This window comes from Thunnus maccoyii, chromosome 3, assembly GCF_910596095.1.
Source record: "Thunnus maccoyii chromosome 3, fThuMac1.1, whole genome shotgun sequence".
Classification (NCBI taxonomy): Eukaryota; Metazoa; Chordata; class Actinopteri; order Scombriformes; family Scombridae; genus Thunnus; species Thunnus maccoyii.
This window is the reverse complement of record NC_056535.1, coordinates 22,646,060-22,672,070: the sequence shown is the minus strand read 5'-3', so window position 1 is coordinate 22,672,070 and position 26,011 is coordinate 22,646,060. Positions and strand designations below refer to the sequence as shown.

At 38.9% G+C, this 26,011-nt stretch overlaps 2 protein-coding genes across 7 annotated transcripts in view; one reads left to right on the top strand and one right to left on the bottom strand.

Moving 5' to 3' along the window:
• arhgap9 (Rho GTPase activating protein 9) overlaps positions 1-21,877 on the bottom strand; it is a 42,285-nt gene extending 20,408 nt beyond the window's left edge. For 2 of the 5 annotated variants that reach the window (XM_042402644.1, XM_042402659.1), the window contains exons 1-7: positions 21,447-21,877; positions 12,988-13,078; positions 8,763-9,103; positions 7,635-7,833; positions 7,019-7,413; positions 3,561-3,812; positions 2,539-2,631 (exon numbers count right to left, since the gene is read on the bottom strand). In XM_042402644.1, the coding sequence (XP_042258578.1) occupies positions 2,539-2,631; positions 3,561-3,812; positions 7,019-7,413; positions 7,635-7,833; positions 8,763-8,984 (1,161 nt within the window). In that variant the 5' untranslated portion in view covers positions 8,985-9,103; positions 12,988-13,078; positions 21,447-21,877. The remainder of the gene's footprint in view (positions 1-2,538; positions 2,632-3,560; positions 3,813-7,018; positions 7,414-7,634; positions 7,834-8,762; positions 9,104-12,987; positions 13,079-21,446) is intronic. The other 3 variants (XM_042402653.1, XM_042402668.1, XM_042402649.1) reach the window with 2 other exon arrangements.
• Positions 21,878-22,016: 139 nt separating this feature from the next.
• The window catches only part of mars1 (methionyl-tRNA synthetase 1), a 29,303-nt gene continuing 25,308 nt past the window's right edge, over positions 22,017-26,011 (top strand). Inside the window, exons 1-3 of one of the 2 annotated variants that reach the window (XM_042402632.1) lie at positions 22,017-22,242; positions 24,454-24,544; positions 25,758-25,836. In XM_042402632.1, the coding sequence (XP_042258566.1) occupies positions 22,140-22,242; positions 24,454-24,544; positions 25,758-25,836 (273 nt within the window). In that variant the 5' untranslated portion in view covers positions 22,017-22,139. The remainder of the gene's footprint in view (positions 22,243-24,453; positions 24,545-25,757; positions 25,837-26,011) is intronic. The other variant, XM_042402622.1, reaches the window with a different exon arrangement.

Sequence of the window (26,011 nt, the reverse complement as noted above, 5' to 3'; positions counted from 1 at the left end):
TGCTGTGAGAGTGTGAAAACTAGTTATCAAGTGAGCAGAGAAGTTAGAATAGATAGCTCAAAGTGATGAGTTAAACATGGAAATATCCAGCTTCTGCCACTCCAAATGGTAGTATGAATGCAAACTTGATCAATCCTATTGAAAAAAGGAACCAAACTAATTGTTAAAGAATCTACTTTTATGTAATTAATAGTTTTAGAAGAACACATTTGGATCATAATGGGTGGTGTCGATGAAAGGGGTACTTGATCTCATCTGACGGCAGGCAAAAAAGTCTGGGAGCCGCTGGTTTAATCTATAACAATACTTCCAATCTTATTAAGTTATGTTTTGTGTAAAGTCTGAATCTGTAAAGTAGCATGTTAACTACATTTTTCAAATACAGTAAAAACATACAGTCAAAACACAGTTTATATTGTGGAGTAAAAAGAACAGTATGTCTGCATCAGTACAGTAGATGATTATTGACAGGGCATGCATGAGCTCACACAAGTCAACATGGTGAGGGTTAAAATAGTATTTAAAAATAAAAATCTACACACAAGGTGTGTAGATGTGTGCAAAACAAGTAATATGGGTCACCTGGGTTTTAACACCTGGCTCATAAAATCATTTGGCACACAATGTGCATTATACATATCACTGGTTGAGTTCCTGTTTGGTAATACGTGTACCACAGAATAAAAGGTGACATATATAGGTCAACAGAATGCATCTCACACTAACTTGATGTGGGAATCACGTCTTTGATCATGTGGGTATTTTTTTTGATGAGCAACATTAAATTTGAAATACTGACGCAACATTGGGGCAACGCAACGTTGAGATGCAAAATGCTTATCTCTACCAATCTGGATCATGCAGCTTCTGTCTCTTTGGCACGTAGATGTCGTCACTGATTCGCTAGACAGGTCAATTTCAGTCACTGATAGCTAGCTATTGCATAAATTCCCCAAACCTTTACGTCGTGAAACAACAAATGCACTTCCTCTCTCAGGGTGTGTGAACACTCTTGTAAAGCCGAGTTAACAAAATAGGTGCAATGAATGAAACTGTGGAAGTTTGACTATGACGGCATTTGCAAGGGAAGTGAGGGAAGAGAGGGAAGAGTGGGAAGAGAGGGAAGAGTGGGAAGAGTGGGAAGAGAGGGGAGGGAGGGGAGGGAGGGGAGGGGTTTACTGCTGATGAGAAGTTTCAGTGAGTGGTTTAAATTTAGAAATGTTTTGTAATGTTTTGGAGTCCTCTGTCTCCCCCTCTGTGGCCCTAATGGCTTCTGCTCATCTGCATCAGATCAAGAGGCATTACCTTGTTATTCCCTTCGGGGATTAGCCCAACAAAAACACTATTTGAGAGGAAGTGTGTGTCGGGGAGGGGGGCAGTTAAATAAATAAATAAATAAATAAATAAATAAATGAGGCAGTGAGTCGGTCAGTAAACGATGGGGCAACTATGAAGATGTAATCCCCTTTTTAATTTGGCTTCACTCAGCTTTGCTCCCTGCTTTAATCTGGTGCACAGCCCTGGTCTGGACACTCTGTGCAGTCTGGGTGACAAATAGAGGCTGACAGTAGATTCATAAATTGAGAGAGAGGCTCAGGAGTGTTTGTACTTTGCCTCACTGTGGTTTGTTCTGTCTGTCTGTGTTAACAGGCATGCCAAAGCACAGCTGTGTGAACTAAAAAACACATTACATAAGTCTTATTATTTAATATATGAGTCAAGACCTTCTGCCATGATTTCACACCACTACATCAGTAAAAACTTCCTTGTGACTAGAATCATTAAATAAAAGTCAAAGCACAATGACAATGTGTGTGTGGCTGTTAGATAGATAAATATATACATTAGCAACTGAATTAATTTAATTAAACATGCTAATACATATCATATTCATTAAAATCTTATATGTTTATAGATGCAAAAGATTAAAACTACAACACCACTGACCTGACATGAACTATGAGCAGACCTGACTGGTAATTGTGGCAACAGGAGGAGCACTTGTTGAGGTTTAACACACCTAAGTTCACTTCAACCTCAGAAATCTCCACTCTCAGAAAATCCCGTGTACTTAGAATCGGTCAGTGTGTAGCGATAAACGTGTGATATTCAGTGGTACGTCGGCTGTGAATTCCAACCAACCTTGTTGATTAACTTGTACTTTCGCTAAATTTGTGCCTTGCTGTGAACTCGACACAAATTAACTTAATTCGTAAGACGCTTAAAACACAATACGGTTGATTCAAAGTGCTCGACAGGACAGAACACAAAAGTAAGCACTTGTTGCTCTCTGTGGTTATTGCACGTGAAGGTGGAGGACAGCTGTTTTACCAATCAAGTCACGTGTCATCATATTGCAATGGTAACTACTGTCATTTTGTCACTAAAGTCAAGGACAAACCTCAACCTGATTTCATCATCCAAGAAGCTCACATATCCTGATGACTGCCAGCAAGAAAAGGCCTTTCAACTACAGATGAAGCTAATTCAGAAACTGGCTTTTAAATCACACCTCTTTAGAAGTTTAGTAGCCCTTACCCTGTGCATAGTTCCATTGCCAGCGCCAGGAAGTGGCAGCGACAGATGGTTTGATTCCCTGGGTAACGTTTGGGGCTGCCTTGGACTGGCCTGCTGGAGAAATAGGACAATACAGATTGTGAAAAAGGTAAGTTATTATCCTCTATCAGCAAACAGTGAACTTTTGTTTCACAGAGGTTTTTGTTAGTGTGCACTTCATTGTAAGGGGTTTGTGTTTTTTTAAGTTGCTCTAATACCTCTAGAGTCAAAGCTGTCTGTCTATATCACTAAACTTGGCCAGTTACTGAGAGTATTTAAAAGTTTATTTGAAGCTAGGGAGGCTTCAGCCATATAAATTAGTCAAATCAAGTCAATATCTTTCAAAGTTACTGTCTTTTTAGTGCCAAATCTCCTCTTTTTATTGCGATCCTTCCACTGCAGCTGAACAAGAAAACACTGTCCATTGAGACACAAAGACTATAACAGTGGAAGATATCCACTTTATTTGACTAACTCAGACAGCTGAAGCCTCATATAATCTTCAGATAAACTTTTAAATACATTTCAGGACTGTGGATTTCATCTCCTATCACTTACATTGTAAGCAAATTTTTAAAATATCCTTTAAGTGCAATGTGACCCTGTGACCCTGCCCCTTTGAGTGACTGCCACTTAAAGTCACAAGCGAGTCTCCTCATGTGCACTAGGCTTCAGCTATGGAAACCTGCCCTGTTGTCACTGTGTGTGCAATCTTCTCTGCATCATGTCATCTAAGTAAAGAGAAAATATGCAAGCCAGGTTGCTACTGAAGTTCTTTGGTTGAAAATATTCCTTTTAATGCTGATACAGTCAAACCATGTGAGCATATAAATGAGGAGACTCTTTTATTGTACACTTTGACCCCTTTCTATTCTTTCCTTTGAGAGAGAAAGCTTTCATCCAGCTCTGAATATGCCCACTGTTTCAATTTCAATTTCAGCAAAAGCAAAAGATGTTAATGAGGAGAAGTAGAAAAGCGACACGTGCTGTGTTACGTGCTTTACCTTGCCGGTGTTGTGTCCAAGGGCTCGGCGAGGGGGTTTCCATGACCTTTCCTTGGTGATGCTGTTGACATAGTAGTATCTCTGTGTGGTTGGGTCCAAGTACTGCTCCCACAGGTCCCTGATCTGAAGAGGCTGCTGACCAGGGGCAGGGCTGGGTGGCTCTGGCTGCGACAGACGTTTCTCTGGCTGCATATCACTGTAAAGAGGGGAGTCCTGCCAGGACAGCTGGGACAGATAGGACTCTGTGGGGACCTTGTGGGCAGAGAGATAGATAGAGAGGAAGAGACACGCAGATGTTGACATAGAGGAAAAGGAAGTGACTTCAATATGTAAAACGTAAAATGAATTGCAAAAATTCAAAACAATATGGTTCACTGCCTTATAAATGAGAATAAAAATGTAATTTTTGGTCTGAAATTCAATTACGTTGACCATGATTTTATTGCCTAGCATTACTGCAAGGGTGTGTTGTGTACAGTTTGTGCAATATATGCATGTAATCATATTTTCTTGTTAAGTTTTTCTATATCTGAATTGATGGTCTAAGGATAGTAAGTGTTGTATGCTGCAGATACTGTAAAGCCCTTTAGGATAAATTTCTGTTTTTGTGTTATACGGTATAAATTAGCTTGACTTAACGACAGTATGTCTACAAAACTGTGTGTTTGTTCATAAAAGGAGAACATGAAAAATACCACAAGTAGCAGAGGACGTGACTTGAACAAAAACACTCATCTCGGTGAGTAAAAATGAGACAGAAACCCCACAGGAACCATCAAGACAACAACAAATGAAATCCCACCGCCTCTTACTATAGAATAACCCGTGAGACTCTGGATTAAGACAGAGCTTATAGAAATGCATGTGCTCACCCAGATAGATAAAGAGGCTAAAGAGAGACTAAAGCAACAGCTACAAGAGAGATCTACAAATCCAATGAAATTAATTGAAAGGATATGCATGAAAGATCATCTTTCCACGAAATATAGCTGAGACATAATTCACTAACTGATTGACTGGCTGGTTGCTGGTTGATCCCTGTTACATAACACATAGTCATTTCAGATAATGACTGAAGGAAGAATATGTGTCGTATGGATGCATGTGTGTGTGTGTGTGTGTGTGTGTGTGTGAGGCACGTGTAAAAACAGGATGTGATCAAAGTTTCCTCTAGGGGGCAGCACTGAGTCTTGAGCTCACCTGAAACTTCCTGTTTCCTTCTGTTCACCTCAGTGGTTAAATCTGAACTATCTGTTCCTCAACAAGGTCAGATGAGGCCAGAGCCATTGAAAATATGTAATTCAAACCTCTGTTACACTGTACTTGAAAGCCGCCCAAGGGAGACATTATTATTTTAGTATTAGAGATCAAAACATGTGGACTCTTTCTGTCACTTAGTTTTGTAGCCAGGCTCTTTGAGTTGATGCAGGATCTCTCGTAACTCCACCTGTGACTGCATTTAATGCCCGCTGTGGAAAAGTTATGAAGTATAAAAAAGTTTTGGTTCCAGACCTCTGAATTGCCGCCCACATCTCGAATCTATTTAAGAACTTTGAACAAACCGCCCACTCGCAAAATGTAATGAAATGTTTTTTTAAAACAATATTTACATAAAAGAAATTATAAATATATAAAAATCATAATTTCCCTAGTTCAATGCATATCACTTCTACAAATCTAAAACACTTTTTTTTTTATCTCATTAAAGATTAACAAAAATGGTAATGGTTTGATATTTTCATCATTATTCATGCCATGATCAAGTGCTTATTCATAGTTGGTTGCTTGCTCATTGTAATGCCACGACAGATGAACATGAGCAACACAGAGAAGCTTTATTTATGGACTAGAGCCATGAGAACTGATCAGAAATGTATTGAGATACAGTAGATATAGAGTAATATTGTGTTTGTTCTCTATGGTTGGGAGGAGAGGGATCTATGAGAGAGCTGGTACTGTTGCACATGTGACTGTGTGGCTTTGGTTTACTGCAAGAACTTTCTGTTTTTCCGTCCTAACGTTTTGTTCAAAGCTTTTGGTTTCCGTGGGGGGGAGGGGTCTAGACAGTTGGGGAGACGTTGCAGGTGTGGCGTGTGTCTATGTGTCTATGTGTGTGTATGCCGGTGTGTTTTGCTTACACATTCAATTTCTACAGTTTGTCATAACCGACCGAGAAAACAACAGATAAACCTGAATGAATTACCAAATTTCTTTCAATGTGATGATAATTTATCTTCTGTGTTTGGATTTGTTGTGTGAAGCGCATCATGAAACCTCATATAAATCTGATATTAGAGTGTAAAGAGTAAAGTTGGAAGTTGGGGGCGACCTGGTGGTTTGGTGGTCTCGTATGCTCACCCACAATGTACCCAGTTTGATTCCAGCCAGAAACTTTTGTTATTTGGCGTAACATCACCCTCCCTTTCTCTCCTTGTGTTTCCTGTCTCTCTGTCCACATACTTTTGGTCATGTAGTGTACCAGCAAATAAAATGGCATAAATATAAGGCTGTAAAGTTGTAAATCAGTCAGTTTTGACTAAAACAAGATGATCTTAAAAAACAAAAAACAGAAATTAAATTTCAACATTAAAACCTTGTTGGAATTTTGCCCCCTGGAGGAAGAAGATTAAATTTAAATGAAATTCCTCAACAGTGTGGCAGCACTAGGGAAAGGGTGACAAAAATTGTATGGTGAGAGAGAGAGAGTGTTTTGTGGTTGAAAAAAAAAAAAAAACAACAAAAAAAACGAGGAATTTAGACCTGAATGTGGCTGCAATAATCCTGCTTACTGGGATTAAAGACACAAACGAGCGGAGGGAGAGAGAGGAAGTGAGAGCACTGTCATTTCCACTGAGATCACACATATTGACTTCCAAAATTGGAAGTCAGCAGATTGGTTCAGTAGAGGAAAAACTCCTTTTGGTAATCTAGTTTGGACACTAAACTGAGAGACATAACCTCGAGTGTCTCTCTCACCAGCGCCTTGCTTAATCTCTGACGTAAAACAGGGATGCCCATGATGTCATGACAATGCTAACTTGATTGCTGCTTTGGGAGGATTATTCAGGTCAAGTACGGACGTAAATCAGATACAACCTCAGCTGCCTTAGCTGTGCTAAGCAGTCTGGTGGGATCCAAACACACATAAATACACTATTTTTTCATTTTAAATCAGTTTAATCCAAAATGAATATTCCTGTGGTTATTTGTTTCTACCGGAAAAGCTTCTATTACAAGCTGTTACTTAAAACTCAATACTCAATATTTCAGATTAACTTAATCTAATCTCTAAACAATTAAGATGAAATAAGAAATAGGTCTAAGTAAATCAAAATGGCAATGACAAAAATATGAGAAGGCTAACAAATCCCATAATTTCCCTTCGAGCATCTCTGTGGCCCTCCAGTTGTGTGAGTAACATCTGTATGAGTTTCATGTGAGATCTTGACTCTCCCTACCTGCAGGTGGTTGTTCTTGCCCGAATTCCCCACCATGTCCCACTGGCTACAAGACTTCTTCGGGACCCTGTGGTGTACGCGGCTGCTGAAGCCACCGCCCACCTCATCGTACGGGTTCTCCATCACGTTTTCAGGCAGGTTGCTGGAGCTCTGGCTCCGCGTGATCATGGGGACCACCCTGGGGTTCAGTGGCGCTGTTTGAGCTGTGGAGGCTGCAGGGGACCCAGGGACCGTGAGGTGGCCTGATGGGGACGTGGGCAAGTTGGGGGTAAAGGTGAATCCAGAGAGAGGCAGAGTAGGGAAGCGGCCTCCACCCGTGCTGGTTTTGTTGTCCAGCCCCTGGAAGGCACTGTTGGAGTTGAGGTTTTCCATGGAGCGGTAGATTGGTTTGTTCACTGTGGGAGGAAGGTAAAAAGTTTTCTCATTCAACAAAGATCAAGTATTAACTTTGTTTTCTTTGCATACTTAATAGATACATAAGAGTGACATCAACACACAAACATGTTATTTTTTCTACTCTTAAAATACAGAGTTTAACAGCCGTTGCATCTGGAAAAACACACAAAAAAAGATGTTTTCTTAACCTTTGACTCTCCTTCTTACTCTCACACTTTACCTTGGTGCTGCTGATTATAGTTAGGATCTGTTGATCTGGGAGTGAGCGTCACCCTTGGCAGTATCCTGAAGTTGGAGCCCAGTGAGGCAGACGTGACCAGGCGCTGGGGCGAGGGCATCGGTGCAATAGGCACCTCCGTCACATATGTGGCAGGTACGTACAATGGCTTTGTTTTACTGGCTGCCCCTATCCTCCGAACCTGTAAACGAATAAACAGATACCCAAATGATTTAGCTTTTTTTTCCCACATAAATCCACTTAGTTGAATCAAGCAACAAGCACCTTAGCTGAATGCTGAAGCCAGTGCACAAATGTCTTTTTACACTACAGTTCCTGTGACATCCAGTAGATGCATAGAGAAAACCCACAACTTCTCTTCTCTTTTCACAACTTCTTCTTCTTTTGACATACAAAATTTACTTTTCCCCCACAATATTTTATGTTCTGAATGGCTGGTGTCACTTCTTCCAATGTGTTTCTTGGGGACAATTATGATATACTTTTAAATTTTTTATTTTATTAGGCTATTATGAGCAATGTGTAGATTTTCTCATTGCCAAATCAATCTAATACTTGTTAAGATATTTCACTTGAAACCACAAATGTCAACCTCATGGTGGTGCTAGAAGAAATGTCAAGAGATCATCAATGTCAGTAAGACACAGCATCATGGGGTAGTTTATTCTGCACAAGTCCCACATTCATGTAAATACTCAATAGAGCAACACATCCGCAGCTGAAAATAGTCCCAAACAAATGCACTATTTAGTCCTGTTTGAGTAACATCTTCTGAAAACCACACAGCCCAGATGTTTAAGGAAATTATTTTGCCCTTTTAAAGAATAAAACTATATATTCGTGACACGTTTTTAAAGATTAAGAACCAGTGGGTTTTGGACTGAGAGCCTCAGACAGGTTGGAAAGTCTTGAGAGAGACAGACTAACACGTTGTTTTTGATCTTTCCATGGAATTGGTTAACAATGACAAATATAGATTATCCTTAAATCAAAATCCAAACTTTGAAACCTCCCATCAGAAACCTACAGAACATTGTAGATGCTATGTGCATGTTTTTTCTCTCTGAAATGTATGGCTTCATTGTCACATGAGAAAAACTGTTTTCTCACCTGCCACCAGTCAGCATTGGTCTTCTTCAGGAGAATAAACCGTTCGCCCTCCCTTATGCAGACCTGCCTTCCATCGGCACCACGGTAGTTGTAGTCATACTGGGCCTCGAGGACCACCGTACCGCTAGGGACCCCACACAGCGTCACCCCCCTGGCGGTCACCGTGGGAGATGCAGCAGGCTGCTGGTGCCCCAGAGAACGCCGCCAACTACCAGACAGCATGGCTCTCTGAACTGGCCTGTTCAGCAACTTCTACAGGGAGCGTGCTGATGGTTGAAAATGGTGATACTGGTTGGGTTGGCACAGGGCAGGTGAGACTGGAGCCAGGCCAGTGCCATGCTCTGAAACAGATAGAGAAAGAGAGAGCGATTACTGAAGCTGTCAGAGAACAATGAAAAAATGTCACCTGGATCCTTTTAGTTCTAAAAACGGAAGTCTGGGTTAATCTGGGGAAAATCCCTAACCTTTTTCGACGACGTTAAAACATTTATTTCAGTTTTTTCCCTGAATCTCCCTCCTTCATAAAATATCTCTTTGCAAATAGAGCTGAAAGAATGAATTTATTAGTTAATCGCCAGAAAAATTACAACAGTTTGAAGATGTCACCCTTTGGCTTTAGGACATTGAGACACAGCATAGACCGCTGCTTATTGCTTAACGTTCAATTACTTGTTTAATTGTAACTGATTCATCATTTAGTTTATAAATTGAGACAAAAAAGTAAAAAAAAAAAAAAAAGCCCATTACAATGTCTCATAACCCAAGATGATGGATAATATTTTCAAATTTCTTGTTTTGTCCAACAGTTTAAACCCACAGACATTAGATTTACAATAATATGAAACAGAGAAAACCAGCAAATCCATCACATTCAACAAACATTGGAACGAGTGAATCTTTGGTATTTTTGCTTAATGGTTTAAATTATAAAAATAGTTCATCTATAAAGTTTAGATCTAGACAGTAACTGCCTCCTACAGTATTTCCATACTTGTAAATAAATGAAATCAACAGTTTTTTTCCAGTTACAATTTTAGCAAACATAACAGACACACAGGATATGAGTGAAAGGCCACTGCAGGTATTTGCACACCACAACAGTACATCACTTTTCTATTGTCCTGTCATCCTGGCAGAACTGAGAGTCACGTGTGTGTGTGAATAACTCATGCATTTGGAGGATGTAAGGAGGCGCAGTATACCCAAAATAGCATCTGTCTCTGTCTCTCCACCTGAGCCAGCATCCCCAAGCTAAACCCCAGCTCTACCCAGCCAAGACCCGCTTACATAAGAGAACATCAAACTTTCTGCCAGAAACACAGCAATACAGACTCACACATGAATACATGCACCCACCCACCCATCACCACACGAACACTCTTGCAAAGACACACACAAGCGTACACAGAAACATCTCTAGGCACCTAGCAACAGTGCTTCAGTCACAGTTAGGCCCAGCCAGTCTGGGTGGGAAGATGAGAGGCAGCAAACACAGAATTAAAAGAGAGATGTGCGTCATTACTGAGGATGTAGTAAGGCTGGGACACAGAGAGGAATTAGATACTGTAGATGTACAAGAAAAGAGGAGGAAAATGAGATAAATGCCTTAGATATAACAACCTGTGCAAAAAAAAAAGCAGATAGTTAAGGCTAGATGGGAAAATAGGAAAAATAGCAGTTCAGGAATGGATGAAGTTGGATGGAGCTGGGTGCTGTGTGATGGTGATGGAAGGGGGGGGGGGGGGCAGGGTTAGCTGGCTGAACCTTGATAATCCCACCATTATTAAAGCACAGGAATGAATCTGTGACCTCCTAGGCTAAAGAGAATTACAGTAAAACCCCTTCTGAACCAGCATATGGGCTGGATGCTCACTGCAAGGAACAAAGGAGCATTTTCCAAAGTACTTGATCAAAATGTAATGAATTAGAATAAATATGATTCCACATTAGCAATAGTTAGAGCAGACAAGACTCCCCTTTGGTCCCTTTACTCCCGTTACAGGAGGATACAACTGACTTAGGTTGTGAAGTAGCTGATGAATGAATAAACCTTGTCAATTTTATGTCTATGTGCTTGACAAAAATGTATAATGTATATAAATATTTATTTATATATATACCTTTACAGATGTAAGTAGGAAAAATAACAAGTAAGGTGAAAACCAAAAGAGAACATCTTAAGTTCTCTGCACAGAAGTGTATTTATTGCCATTTTTAGGAAGTCAGACTGTGTGTGATGTTATTATAACACAAAAATGTATGTGAAGCTTGTGATCACATGATTTAAAGTGAGACTATGTAACTTGAGCTAAGTAGCAGCCCCTCTGACCACAAGTGTCATTTATGTGATAATAATAATTGCTAAGATGTAGTGCATCAACAGCTGCAGATGTAGAGAAGTGTCATAAAGCCTGTGAACTGTGAACATAAATTCAGCTTTACATTTGTGAGAAGGAGAATATATTTCATTTCTAGATGTTATGTATGTATATCACACTGATGAGTTGTTCTCATAATTGTTCAGTGAGCCTGATGAAGCATACAAGAAATATCTGTAACTGTTAAAAAATATATCAAGATGTTTTAAGTTGAATTTTCTAGTGACACATTTTAGAATAATCTGACAATAAAGTGTAATCTAACCTAATCTTATTTGAAATATATGCCTTTGTTCTGGGACTTAAAAATGTTTCAAAAATGAAATAAAATGCTTCTCTATCTTATTGATGAGGTGAGAGAATGCTCAAAAACCCTCGTATGAGTGCTGCAGCAGATATCCGGAGGGACAGAGGCAGAAGTCAGAGGTAAAAGGCACGCAAGCAAACAGGAAACTGCATAGATATATCAAGGTTCAACCACAGTTTGGGTCATATCCTTTGTATCTTGCAATTGTTTCTGTGACGTGAAACACCTTAGATAGATAAATTACGTGTTACGTGTTAAGTAAACTCTGTGTTGCCCTGTTGTCTCAACCAGACTAACGTGCAGCTCTGTGAGCAGCATTAATTACTACCAAGGTGAGCCTTGAAGCGCAGAATAATAGTAGTTTTTGGCTTAACTATCCTGCCGCATGGCTTGTGTAAAGAGTAATTTACTATTTAGATGGGCAGGGAGGTATCACACCTGCTGCTGCTGCTGCTACTATACCCCGGATCTAAAGAAAGGGCAGAAACATACAGCAAAGCACATTCACACAACCTGTCCACGATTTCTATCATGAGCTCTTCTCCCCACACAGACAGGAAGCTGCACACCTGTTTGTCTTTTCCTGTCTTCACTGCTCAAAACAACTGGCTATTAAAAAGAAAACCAAAACAAAGAGTAAAACTAGGTCAAAGATAGATAGTCACTCTGTACCATCCATTCCTTTATCAGCAAAGGCACAAATGTCCTGCACAGGCACAGTAGGCTTAATCATGTCATATGCAAATTAAACTGTTATAGCAGAGTTAAAGTCCTTGCACCTGGTTGTATTATTCAGAGTTTGGACACTTCAGTGATGCTCCCAAAGGGCAACAGCTCAGACTTTTTGCTAAAGAGACACAGTATAAGTCAGAAAATATTTTAATTATAGCAGTTGTGTCTGATTCACATTAGTAATATAACAGCGTGCTTCAAGTATATACAAATAAAAATGTGTTATGTAATGTTTTATATCTCTTATATCATATATATATCGTATCGTAACAGCAAAACCTGAATTTGGCATGAGTGGCTGTAAAATTACAAGAGCAATTTGATGAAAACAAATGAGGATTTACAAATGGAAAATGAGGCCAGACTGTGTTTCTATTTGCAGGTCAGATGGCAGTGGAGAGGGCACTGGCGTCATACACCCAAACATACAGAGAGGCCCATATGGTGACAGAGACAGACACACAGGCACCCTGTCAGGGCTGTTGATGACAGATTGTGCCAGTGGCTGAGGGCACAGGGCTTATGTCATGGCATCAACAACACAAATGGAAAGATGAAGGAGAAAACGCGGAGGTAAGGAATAGGAAAACGAAACAAAATAATAGAGATAACTCTCACAAAGACAGAGGAACGAAACTCAAGAGTGCACGTTACGTGTTATTTGCTTGTCTGCCTTCGCTCGAGTGCCTTCGCTCTAACTCAGACTGTGTGTGCATGCGAGTCAGACTGAGCTGAAGAAATGGAGAGTATACAAATTGTGCATGCATGCGAGAGAGACAGAGATAGAGAAAGGACAATAGCGACTCACCATGGTCCTGAAGTAAGGGAGTCTCTATTTGTCAAAGAGGTCACCGGCTCACTCTGCAGTCAGATCCATGCATGCAACCCTGCCGATAAACCTTTAAAACAAAAAAAAGATGGGAAAACCATTTAAAGATCCCCTCCAAACATGTATTAAAGACATAAAAAATACTCTGCTGAAACAATAATGGCTGTCTGATATGTTTTTTCCACAATTAAAGTATAATTACTGCATTAAAATCTTTAAAATGGCATCTACTCCTTCTTCCCCAGAATCTATGAATATGCAAATATTTTTATTTCAGAAGCTTCACTGTTGGACACAAGGTGTCTCCTACTTCACTGTAAAGTCCATATTCAGTGTATGTGCACTAGAGGCTTCAAGTTTCCACATCACGCTTGTCTAAGTTGAATATTGGACCAGGATTCGCTTCTAAACTAGTTGTGATGTCATAAATCCTGCTCGTAGGGCCCGCCCCTTAAAATTGGATTGGAGCAGAGTTAAACTTTCCACTTTAAGTAGATGAATGTGAAAACAGCCTTCTAGTGTCAAACTCTGCACCTACATCATTCTACACAGCGAAGCTCAAACATTCAACTGTAGGAAAACATATTTTTGAGTGGAGGAGGACTTTAAAAGTATTTAAATAAGTGAGCTCCAGCCCAAACGGAGGAGTCATTGCTTGAGACTCTTGATAGAAGATTTGGGAACAACTAGAGAATGGTTTTAGAAAAGGTGGGGCAAGAAAACCACTAAAATGGACACAAGGGAACAGCTCCCTGCAGAAAGTCTCACACACACACACACACACTTAATCCTATGAGACGAAATGATCCTGCTTCTACTCATTGAACCCCTGCTGACCTTACCTTCCCCCATCTAGCCAGCATTTCTCCAGAGAAATGAGAACAGAAAGAGCGACATAGACACAGAGAGCGTCAGCTGGCTATTACGCATTCATGCAAATAAACCATATTTCAACATTGAGCAAGAGGAACAGAGAAAGAGGGAGAAACAGAGCAGAGAGGGGTCCTGTGTGCTGACCAAACAAAAGCAACCAGCAGCCCGGTTGATTGATTGAGCTATTGATCCACACACACAGAGCTGCCTGGTCAACAATGCCACTGGACATTAGAGATCTGCCACATGGATGTAAGCAATGGAGCAGAGGATATTATGTTCATCTAAATCTGGGACTTATTTTGGTGTCTAATTTAGTTTTAAGGGGAGATTCCTATCTAGATTATGACATAAAATGTTTCATAAACCAGACACAATCATCAGTACGGCGGCGTATGATGCTATGCCACCAGCATGTTACAATTTCAGTCAAATCAACAATCCTGAAAAGCCATTAGAATAAATACTTAAAGGATTATAGACCCTGCTAGTGGTTTTACATGTTTTAGTCAAGCATTTTCCAAAGCATACATACATTTTTACTTTGATTTCCTTACTTTCAGAGTCATTGATTTTAATTCTTTCCACAGTGGTATGAAAATCAACTCGAAGCTTACTTAAGGTTGATCATCGATTACGATGAATATTTGGTTGGTTGAATGTAGGGATCCATCAGTCTGATCTTCTCTCTCCTGGTACCAATGTAGATACCCAAACTCTGGGTATCAGCCGATACCGATTTGATACCTGAGCATATAGTGGTAAACAAGGTAATATTATGAGCTGCGGCACTAAATAGTGAGTCTGAGTCTACTTAAAAACGTCTGCATCAGTATCAGGTGTATCGGATCGATGCATCTCTAGTTACAAGCTTAAATCTTGTCGTCAAAATACTGTTATCATCACACCATACCACAGTTGAAGAGGACTTTCTTTGTTGATGTGTTCAAGGACACGCAGATATCTGAGAGAGAATAGAAAAATGTGGTATGTAGGGCTGCAACTAATGATTATTTTCATTATCGATTACTGTCAATGGTTGCATCTTTAAATATTTTATTTTGTCCGAATAACAACGCAAAACCCAAAGATACTCAGTTTACTATCACGTATGGCAAAGAAAAGCATTAAATGATGATGATCTGAGAATATAAAACCTGCACATTTTTGGCATATTTGCAGATTACTAAATGGATAATTCAATTAAAAAAACAGTTGCCAACTAATTTTCTGTCCATCGACTAATTGATTAATCGACATAGTGTTGCAGCTCTAACGGTATGCTTTGGAAAAATCAGTATTGTAGAATATAAACAGTATGTAGTTTATGGGCTGAGAAATTGTGAGGATAATGTTATCATGACTCCTTTAAAAACACCCTGAGGCTGGAAGGCAGGCTGAGAGAGATGATTCATGCAAATTGACACATATTAAATTATAAAATATGATAAACATTAAGAATAAAGTGAGAAGAAGTTGCAATGTCCCCCCCCTGGCTCTGTATCATTCCTGGCTGTCATAACCACTCCACATAGATGTAATCAGGCTGAAATCACGCCTGAACCGAAAGACAACCCACTGAATGACCAGTTTAGCTCCCATGGTGACTGTTTAAGATCTCTGCCTGGGCCTATCAGACTTCACCACATGGCAGGACGGGAGCAGAGTGAAAGGTGTTGGTGGGATGTTTGGTGTCATATCATATCCATATTCATTCCATACGTTTGAAGTCGGAAGAGGGCGGCTTTAATAATCATGGCTACATGGTCTTCAAAGAGAGATGAGACACAGGGAAGAGAGTATAGAGTGAATGAGGAGCTTCAAAGGGTTTTATAGCATGCACTACCACATCCGTACACACACAGCAAAAACACACACACACACGTATATAGACTGTATTGTATTTACATATGATTGTCTATAACCAAAGACTTCACAGGAAGAGAGAGACGAGAACAAGTTGCTTCATGTGATAGACACGACAAAAATAAGTTAAAAAGTGTGACGCTTAAATTTAACAGGACTGCTGATTTGATAACACCTGAACAAATGCTCGTATTCGAATTGTTCACAGTGACACGAGACATACCGCCTGTGTGTGAACCCTGTTGTTTCTCATGCAAACAAGCATCCCGTGTTTTCTCTGCTCAACTGGCTGTTGGGAGTCCCAACTTGTAGTTGGATAAGCTCTGTGAGATGAAGGATTGCATCACATATTCACATCATACATTATTGGGTACAAGGAGTTGTAACACAGCAGTATGTCTTGGAATGAGCCCAGAAGCGCCTTGAAATTTTCCTAAAATCAATGCTAAAACCACACTGTGCGTTACATGACTTTACCTAAACAGATAAAAGTGATCACACAGTGAAATCTTACACTTTAAGGATGTGAGACTTTTTTTTAACTTTTAATACAGTACTTACTAGTGATTAGCAATCAACAACTTTAGTGTGAATGTGAATTAATGTTAATACACCAAAAGTCAAGTCAGTTTAATTTATACAGCCCAAAATAACATCTTTTAGGACACCCTTTCATCCTTAGACACACAATTCAGATCCACAGCAACTGATTTTAGAAAAAAAAACATATTTTCCTTTCATATTAATTAACTAATTATAACATTTAGCTTTAAATCAGCCCACTTTCAGCTTAATGACCAGATCTACTGAGGACAGATATGTGAAGGAGCGTTCACTTTGTCTATGGATGTAGTTATAACTACGAGCGCTGATGTCTCTCTCTCCATATGAGACACATGCCTCAAGCCAAAACAGCCTTTCATCCTCCCAAAGCCATGCATTATTGATGATTAGACCAGAGAGAGACACTGAAACACACACTGCGTTTCCCAGTGTGACGGCTGGCTGCCTGTGTGAATACGTGTGTGAATGCATGTCTGCGTGTGACTAAACAGGTGGGCTGGATTCTTTCACACAGGGTGCAAGTGATTAGCTGTGTAAATTGTCAGAGAGCCAATCAAAAAGCAGATGATGACAGTAAAGCAGCCATTGGCTCACGGCTACTACTATCATCATGACAACAACCTCTGTGAGCGACTACCATCTCCGAGCGTCTCCAGAATGTGAGCTTTGTGCTTCTTGTTGTACATAACAACATCTCACATGTGTGATGCCATCATTTCAAGCGTTTGCTGACGCAACACTTGTGTTTACAATGAACCCTGCAGCCTGCATCGACACATAGCAAACTTCTTCAGAGTACTTTTTATAACATATGAGTTCTCATTTCCTAAATTTGAATATAAACAACAACCAGACAGACCAGTGTTCGCCAGTTAGGCAAAGTAGTGCAGGTTTGCTCGGGGGCATTTTAAACTCTTGAAAGAATTAATTCAAGCATCACATTTTTAATTAGCTCATGTATTTTATGGAAAAAAAAATGGAAAAACATGCAGCCAGTGTAATTTTAGTTAAAGAATAATAAGCTTATTTCATGCAGTTTGAGAAAAAAGCTCCTTGCTTCAGTGAGCAGCTTTTCATGTATGAGACATACACCATAAAATATCTCTTTCACTGTATGTTTTTGCTTTTAAAATAGTATTGAGGTATTATCATATCTTTAAGCATATTAAATGACATGATTTGCTTTCCAAGATAATCTGGGTCTCCAATTAGTAATTATTTTTGTTATTAATAAATCAATTTTGTCAAATAACTGATTCATCATTTGACAACAAATTGTCAGAAAATTAAGAAAATTACTCATAACAACAGTCAAAAAGCCAAAAATATTCAATTTACAATGATATAAAACACAAAAAAGCAGCAAATGTGCTCATCTTAGAACCTGGAACCAACAAATGTTTGTCTGAATAATGAAAATGAATGAAGGGTTAATTGATTGTCAACATCTTTGGCAATTATTTTTCTATCACTCTGCTAATCAATTATTGACTGTTTCAGCACATGCAGGAAAGATTAATTATTTCAAGATTTTGTCCTTCGTGCCCTTCTCAGAAGAGGTGAACTGCACTGTAGAACTGTACACAACCACATTGATTCTTTCCCTTTTTAAAGACTATTTTAAGATTTAATATAAGACTAAAGTTGCTAAGATACAGATTTAACAGTGCATTGGTTGGTTTTTGTCTGCATAATTCAGACAGAATAAGATGCGTTGTGATAAAAACAAAAGTGATCACATCATTCATGTGTAGGTTGATCTTTGACCAACATGAGGCGTGTCGTAGTTCGTTTTTTATTTCTTGTACTTGTACACTGTGAGGAAATTGGAGACTACCTCACAAGGTATTCCATTCTCACCATTTTATCTTTATTCCTACAACCTGTCCTCAGCTGAAACTGAAGCAAATAAAATGTCACGTAGAAGTCAAGAATTATCTTTTTAAGTAATACAAGAATCAAACTTCTCTCACTGACTGGGCTGGTGGGTTGTTGCTGAGCCTGTGGGAATGTGCGGTACATTGATGTTTCCAATGACGAGCGCTGAGCTCCATTGATCCACTGGGGATGAGAGTGAGCTGTCAAAAGCTATCAGGCAAGTCAAAGACCCACTTTCAGCCCTGTGCAGCTGAAGTGAGCCTGATAGTGTCGGGGCACAAGGAAGAGCAGCTAAACCTCCCGAGGCAAATGCTTCACAGAGAAGAGGCACACACGCAGACGCGTCTTTGCCTTCAGAAGGTTAAAGGGGTCGTTTGCTCAATAAAGGAACATTACACAAATAACAATAAGGGGTTAGGATGTGTCAGACATTAGACTGTGTTTATTTATGCTGCCTTCAGGTCTATTAATCAACTATTTGGTACAAATGTTTTTCTAAGAATTACTTTCCTTCCATTTTTCCTTAAATTTACTTGATATGTGTATTCAAATCAGGGCTGCAACTGTTGGATTATTTTTTCACTATTAATGAATCTGATTCTGATATATAATGTAGTCTATGAAATATCAAATAATAGTGAAAAAATGCCCATCAAAACCTCCCAGAGCCAAAGGTGATGTCTTTAAATGTCTTGTTTTGTCCAATCGAACCCAAAGATATTCACTTTACAATGATATATCGTACATATAAGAAAAGCAGCAATTCCTCCCATTTGAGAAGCTGAAACCAGAGTATTTTTTCACTATTTCCACTTGAAAAATTATTACTCGCTCAAAATAATGGCGGATTGTTTATCTGTCGATTGACTAATCTTCTCAGCTCAAATGCAAACATTGTTTCATTTTAAATTTGGCGACAGCATATGAAACTCTACGCCTGTTATTAAAAGTGTGTTGAGTGTAGGAGTGTTGACTTTTTTGACAATAACATGTACCGTCTAAACTTCTATGGTGATGTCTACAGTGCTGTACCTATTCATAATACAACACAGTGACAGCAAAAAATCATTGCATAAATACTAAAACTAAATGCAGGATTAATCTGGATTAAAACAAAGCACAGCTGTGAATGTAGGTGGAGCTACTATACTGTAGTTGTAACATGAGAGGCTGCTTCCATACAGTGCAATACAGTATAGTGAGTATCCTGTTTCAGCTATCATTCATCTATGTGAGGTCAGGACACCAACCACATCTGACTGCATTAATATTACTTATCTACCAATTAGTAATAAAGTACTGAGCCAAGTATACACTTATGTCTACCCACTTTGATATAACTATGATATAATATAATAGCATCAAACTACAGTCAAATGACCAAAAGTTGAATCAACTCCTCTCTAGAACAGTTTTAGAAAAACTGAACATTATAGCCTCTATAAAGGTAAAATTTCTTGCAAGGTTGTTGTATTAGACTTAGGTGTACTGTACCAAATGAACTTGCAACTTTAAGAGTTAAAAAACTGCATGCAGCCACACAATTGTGTTGTGTTGGTCACTTGGCCTGAATAGCAGACAGCAGATAAATGAGATGAGGTTTTTCTGCACTTTGTGATCTGCTACTGTACAATTTTGCACCACAGCTGATAGCATGCATGCAAGCAGACACACATCTCACACTCTCAGAGGGAAAAAAAAGAAGAGAGAGATAAACCACAGATTGTAGACACAGAACAATTCTCCAGATTGCTCAAATATCCCAGAGCTGCAGTAATAATCTGACTAGTAACACAGCACGACGTAAAACACTTCAGACTCTCAATCTCTCTTCGACACTTCATCCACAACAGCAGTCTGTGCAGCACACTAGTGATTACAGTCAACTTGTAACCCTCCTGCTAATACTGCACATGGTACAGGGCACTTTTAATCAGCAAAGTTGCAACTGGAGAATAATCTTTCAAGCCTGTGTCGTCACAGACTGGCGAAAAGGGGAGCAAATCTCCTGATTTGCATGGACTTAAGAAAAGATTATGAAACAGCAAAAATGCAGTGCGTCAGACAAATTGTTTCCATCAAACCCTGTGGTTAACCCGTCTATTGCAGTTTCTTTGAAGCGTACGAGGGTTAACTCGCTCGCAGAAGCATGCAAATATTTCCGCACAAAAAGAAGTCTGTCATATGTAAAGTGTTGAGATTACCAATTCTTATCAGTATGACATTTAATGACAGGGAAATAGAGATGACCAAAACCGAGATCATAGACTCAGCACCATTGTAGTGAGAATGCATCCTTATCTGAAGGATTAAAGAATAGAAAAAAATATGAAAGGTACCGTACTAGATGTCAAAGTGTGTGTGTGTGTGTTGGGAGGGGCACTTTAAAACGTAGAAAGTTGGCTTTCACAGGAAGAGGTTTAAGTGTTAAAGTATAGTGTTGGGTGGGTTTGTGGTGGTATTGCATTTCCCCAGCTGAGTGTAGGCGATTGTTACAGTACAAGCTATATGTGGTTTCACATAATTATTCGGAAAAAAATAAGTTGTTTTGGAAAAAGTAGGCCTGTCATTCTATTAATTGCAACATGTATGACCTACTTGTGGATCTGGGACCTATTATGTTGCTAAATATTACTGCATGGGTTTGCAGCATTGGCCTGCAACCTTTTGGCACAAAATGTAGATAGCAGGTAGACAGTAGGGAGCATTCTGGTTATGTATTGAAAAGTGTATGCACTTAATAAATCCACTTAAAATGAAAACTTTCTAAATAAAACATGTTAATAAACAAATTCCACAAATGTACACAATGGTGACTTAAGTAGAAAGATTATTACAGCCATGACAAGAGTAGTACTGTTATTACTCTGAATGAGAGATTAGCTTAAATGGGAATGAGATACATTTTTAACCTGTAGCCAGATGTGGCGAGTCATAAAACAATATGATCCAACAACTTAAAAAGTATATTTATCAAAAAACAAACATTGTATTTCAGTGCATCTATCTAATTATCATTTAAAAAAAACAACTAAATACTATTAAACTAACTATTAAAAAAACATTTTATAGTTCATAGTTTACATATTTTAACTAATACCTCAACAGATTAAAATACCGATGGAGAGCGACTGAAGCGCTTTATATTGCAAAAAGTATTTCCTGCAGCGAGGTGATATTTCACTGCATTAAATAAGTTATCTGTCGACACAATTCAGCAGAAATCTCATCTTTGCATTGGAGGGAACATCACTCACCTTGCAGCGACGTGATGACAGCTCAGTAATGTTTGTGGAGTGGAGAAAAACAGGAGTTTCGTCTCGTTTAGTTTACCGCGCTTTTGTAAAATCTTGATAACTTTACATAATTTAGGTAATGGAAGCACAGGGATGAACTCCGGCGTGCACTTTGGCAAATTAACAGTCATACATGGGCACTAAGTTGCCCAGTTCAGTCTATCATGATGCCGTCTCCTGGCTCTTTAAGCGGATAAAAAATAGCTTGCGCTGCATGAGTTTGTCGTTTAAGATTGGCTACACTCGCGCTATATAATTTTACACGGAACCAATCAGATTACAGAACAGGCGGCGCTGTGGTGCGTGTGTTGCATAGATAAAAAAAAGAAACAGGTCCCGCTCGGCGGTGCTACAGCGAAAATAAAAACAAACATACCTGATGCGTGTCAAAGGAACGCTCCAGGAAATGGTTCATGGGAGATGTAGTCTGTTTGAGAGCCCGCTACTGTCTCTGTCAACGTCACAGAGACCGCTCCAAAACTACAACTCCGCCATTTGTAGCGGAAGCAGCAGTGCTTGCATCAGCGTGTGAGAACAGCAATCACCGGCAAAGTTGCCTCACAGCAGCCACTTGTCTTGTTGTAAAGTGAAAATATTGTCACTATTAGAGCCAGTCATCAGTCCCAACATAGCAGAATAGCTACAAACGGCCAGATGAAGCTCTTCGTAAGTGAAGGCAACCCGCATTGCCTAAAAGTGTTAGCAGCGTTAGAAGAAACCGGAGTTCAGTGTGACGTTCAGTATGTCAACCACGAAGGTAAGACAGCGTGGTTAGCTTCACATTGGTTGGACAGTCTAACAGGAATGACCTCTGATAACAGCTATTGTTTACTAAAAGTGGCACTGGCTAATCATTTTATGTGGTTTTATAAAGTTTGAAGCTAGATTTGTTCTGTAACTGACGGTTTTAAGTGTGGAATAGCAAGCTAGCTGCATGCACAGTCAGCTGAACAAGGCTGTCTGTCAGTGTCAAACCAATGAATGGGGCGAATATCTGACTGTATTTGCACCTGAGAAGCAGCTAGAAAAGTCTGTTACTGCCCATCTCAGTTTTTTTGTCTTGTTTTAGTATTTTTTTTTGTTATTGCAGCGTCATGTAGCCTTTGTCTTGCAGTGCACAGCTACAGGTGGTAGGTTTCTACCTGCATTAACAGTATAACTTACACTGTTTATGCCTCGAACAGCCCAGGTTTACGTGGATTGAGTTATAATGTAAAGTTGCAGGACTGTGTCATACAGACACAGTTAAATAACGTGTTATTTTTGGCCCAATATCTTGAAATGAATAATGTGATGATATTCATATGTTGATTGTTGCTTTTAGATGATTATATAAAATGCAAATCTGGGGAATTATACATAATATCTAAAGAGGTAGATTCATTTACTGTTTGTTTATTCAACTTCAATTCAAGTTTTTCCACTTATCTTTTTAAAACCAGGAAAACACTACATTTAAACACCATCCTGTGTATTAATACAATTAAGTGTATTAAAATCTCAAATAGTCAAACTACTTAGTATGAAGTGATTTGTGCAAAACTTCATATATGTCAGAAATAATTTAAACAAAAAATCTGTCTGTGTTGTTGGGGATAGAAGATATTTTCAAAGGGAAACGTGGATATATCAATAGTTTCCATTCAAGATCTGATTTGGTACACTTAGTGGACACTGGTATTCCTGCCAGGCAGGTCAGGCCCACCCTGATAGACAACCAGGGACCTGAAAACTTGTTTGAACAAAGTAAATAGGCTGTTTTTTTTTTTTTTCTTGGTTTATTTCCAGAGAGAGAGAAGACAGAAGGCCAGTGTGGGGAAAAAAACAGAATGGTTTTGTGAATTGACCCATCTAAGCTATACTGTAGACAGCGATAAAAGTCTATATGATCATCTTAATTTTGATTTAAATCAAATCACTCATCCCTCCTGTGGACTAGGGGCCATTAATGTTTATGAGACTAATTCGTATCCCACAGTCATGACACACAGTTTACAATGTCTTCAAAAGAGTCAAATAATCATCGTTAGGCTAAACTCACCAATGAGTTTAACATGCCAGTCCCCATCACACAGAATACAGCTGGATCTTATAGACTGGACTGACCGGTATTGTGGAGACTTAAGGGTATTTCTTATTAATACAGTGTCAAGTGGAACATCATCTAGACGTTGCTATATAAAGGATTTTAATTCTGGTAATAGTAATGGTAATACATCTCGGCTTTCAGCTTATGGGCTGATTGTCTCAGACATTTGAGAGGCTTCACTTCCAGACCCAGATGTGAGCTTCTCCTCCAGGAGCTAAATCACAGAGATGAATTAGCAGGACCATCTGGCATGCAGCTACAGTACATGGATGAAGTGGCCTGTGCTCAGAAATATACATATGTGTACGGGATGTTAAAATAAATTATGACATTTAATTCGTGATGAATCAGACAGTTCACTGCACATTTTGTTCAAAATCTGTTTAACAATACAGTACTGTGCTTTAAAGCACAATCCTAGAGCCATTATAACATATCACACTTAACTGTTGAGGTAAAGACGCCATGTATTATCAGAATCCCCTCATGTGGTGATCCGGCCTGAGTTTGGATACATTCCAGATTAACAAGATAAAATCCTTGACCTTCAAAGTGACCTTTCTTTTCATAGATCATTCAGATTATCCTAGAAGCCTAGAAGAAGAGTCTCTTACTACTGGTTTTCTTAAATGATGCAATGTTGAATTCAATCTTCGTCCACAACGTGTTGATGTAAATACAATCTAATTTAAAAAGTTGTTTTCTTTATCGTCTCTAAAGGCACAGGCATTATATTGGGTAGCAAGATGTTCCAATCAAAACAGAATCACATTTTAGTCGCTGTTGTTTACATTTTTTTGGCAATATCTGAGCAAACTGTGTTTTCTTTTCTTTTGTTTCATTTTCTTTTCTTTTTTTTCTCTTTTCCTCTCATTTCAGAGAGAGTCGTGCCCTTCCTTAGCCGTCCAGCCTTGCCAGCCCTGCTCCAGCCTAGTGGACACTATCTTTTCAGCTCCAATGCCATCTGCCGGTCAGTAGACTGTAGTCTTTCCCGCTCATGAATGCCAATTCATCTTGAGTATGAAGGATATTAATCACTGCCTTATATAACACATCACATATTGGGATGGCAATCATTTAATTTCCAAAATGTGCCTAATTCTTTGACTCAGAAAGATTTGGTAATATACTGTATAGATTTGTTGTGATTATACTATAAACTTATGCCAATTCTGATAAGAAAATGTAGAATTATTTAATAAATGAAATGCTATTGCTATAATTTGACAATTGACAGTTAAATTGTACAGTAAAATGACTTCATGTTTAATATGGTCTTAGTCAGGGACACTCGTAACAGGATTGCATTATTATTTTCAGCAAACCTCCTAAGGAAAGGGTTTTATGAGCATTTAAATATGAAGGAATATTCATAAATTTGATTTTTTTTTTTAACTTTTGAGTAAAAGATGACGTAATTGAGCAAAATCGAGGTACATTTTCGCTAACTCCTCAAAGGACGGGTTCACAATTTTGTTTTGTTTGTTTTAAAACAACAGTCAGGAGCCCAAATGAATATTGAAACAGGTTTTTCTTGCTATAATTATTCCTCCTGTTCATACTTGCCATTAGAAGATCCCTTCATAATGCACTTACAATGTAAGCGATGAAGGCCGAAATCCACAAGCCTCCTTCTATGCAAAAATGTATTTAAAAGTTTATCTGAAGCTAATATGAAGCCTCAGCGGTCCAAATTAGTCAAATGAAGTAGATGTCTTTCAACGTTTGTCTTTTTAGTGCCAAAGTCCCACTATACAAACACAAATAGGGAATTTGATCCTAAAAAGAGTGTAAATGTGGCAGATATCCACTTTATATGACTGACTGGCGTGATATGACTCAGACTGCTGAAGCCTCCTATAAGCTTCAGATACATTTTTAGATGCATTTTTGCACAAAATGAGTGTGTGGACACACTGTAGATTTGAAGGGGTTCTTTTAATAGCCAGTATGAACAGCAAGGAAAACCTCTTTCAGTTTTCATTTGGGCACCTGACTGTTGTATTAAATGTTGAAAAAATGTGAACTATCCTTCAACTGGAGCAACGCTGTTAAAATGTCTTTAGCTTATGTATGTTTGTTTGGCTCATACCAGGGGATATTTCCTTTGAAACAAAGTTTTGAAATGACTTTCTACCCATTTGACGTGATTTCTTTCTGTTTTCTGCTTTTGAACACTTTAGGTACATGTTTGAAGTAAGGGGACAAGAATCCAGTGATCTTTGCAATCAGTGGCTGGAATGGGAGGCCACAGATTTTCAGGTAAACTCCACATTTAAGAAAACAGACCTTTCAGTTTGCTGGTAATGTTTTGTACAAAATACTAAGCCTCTTTAAGATGCAAACTATTTCCTATTCACGCTTTTGTACATTCTCTTGTGCAGAATCCTCTTACTGCACCTCAGCGTGTCGCCACGGGGGATATAAATCCATACAA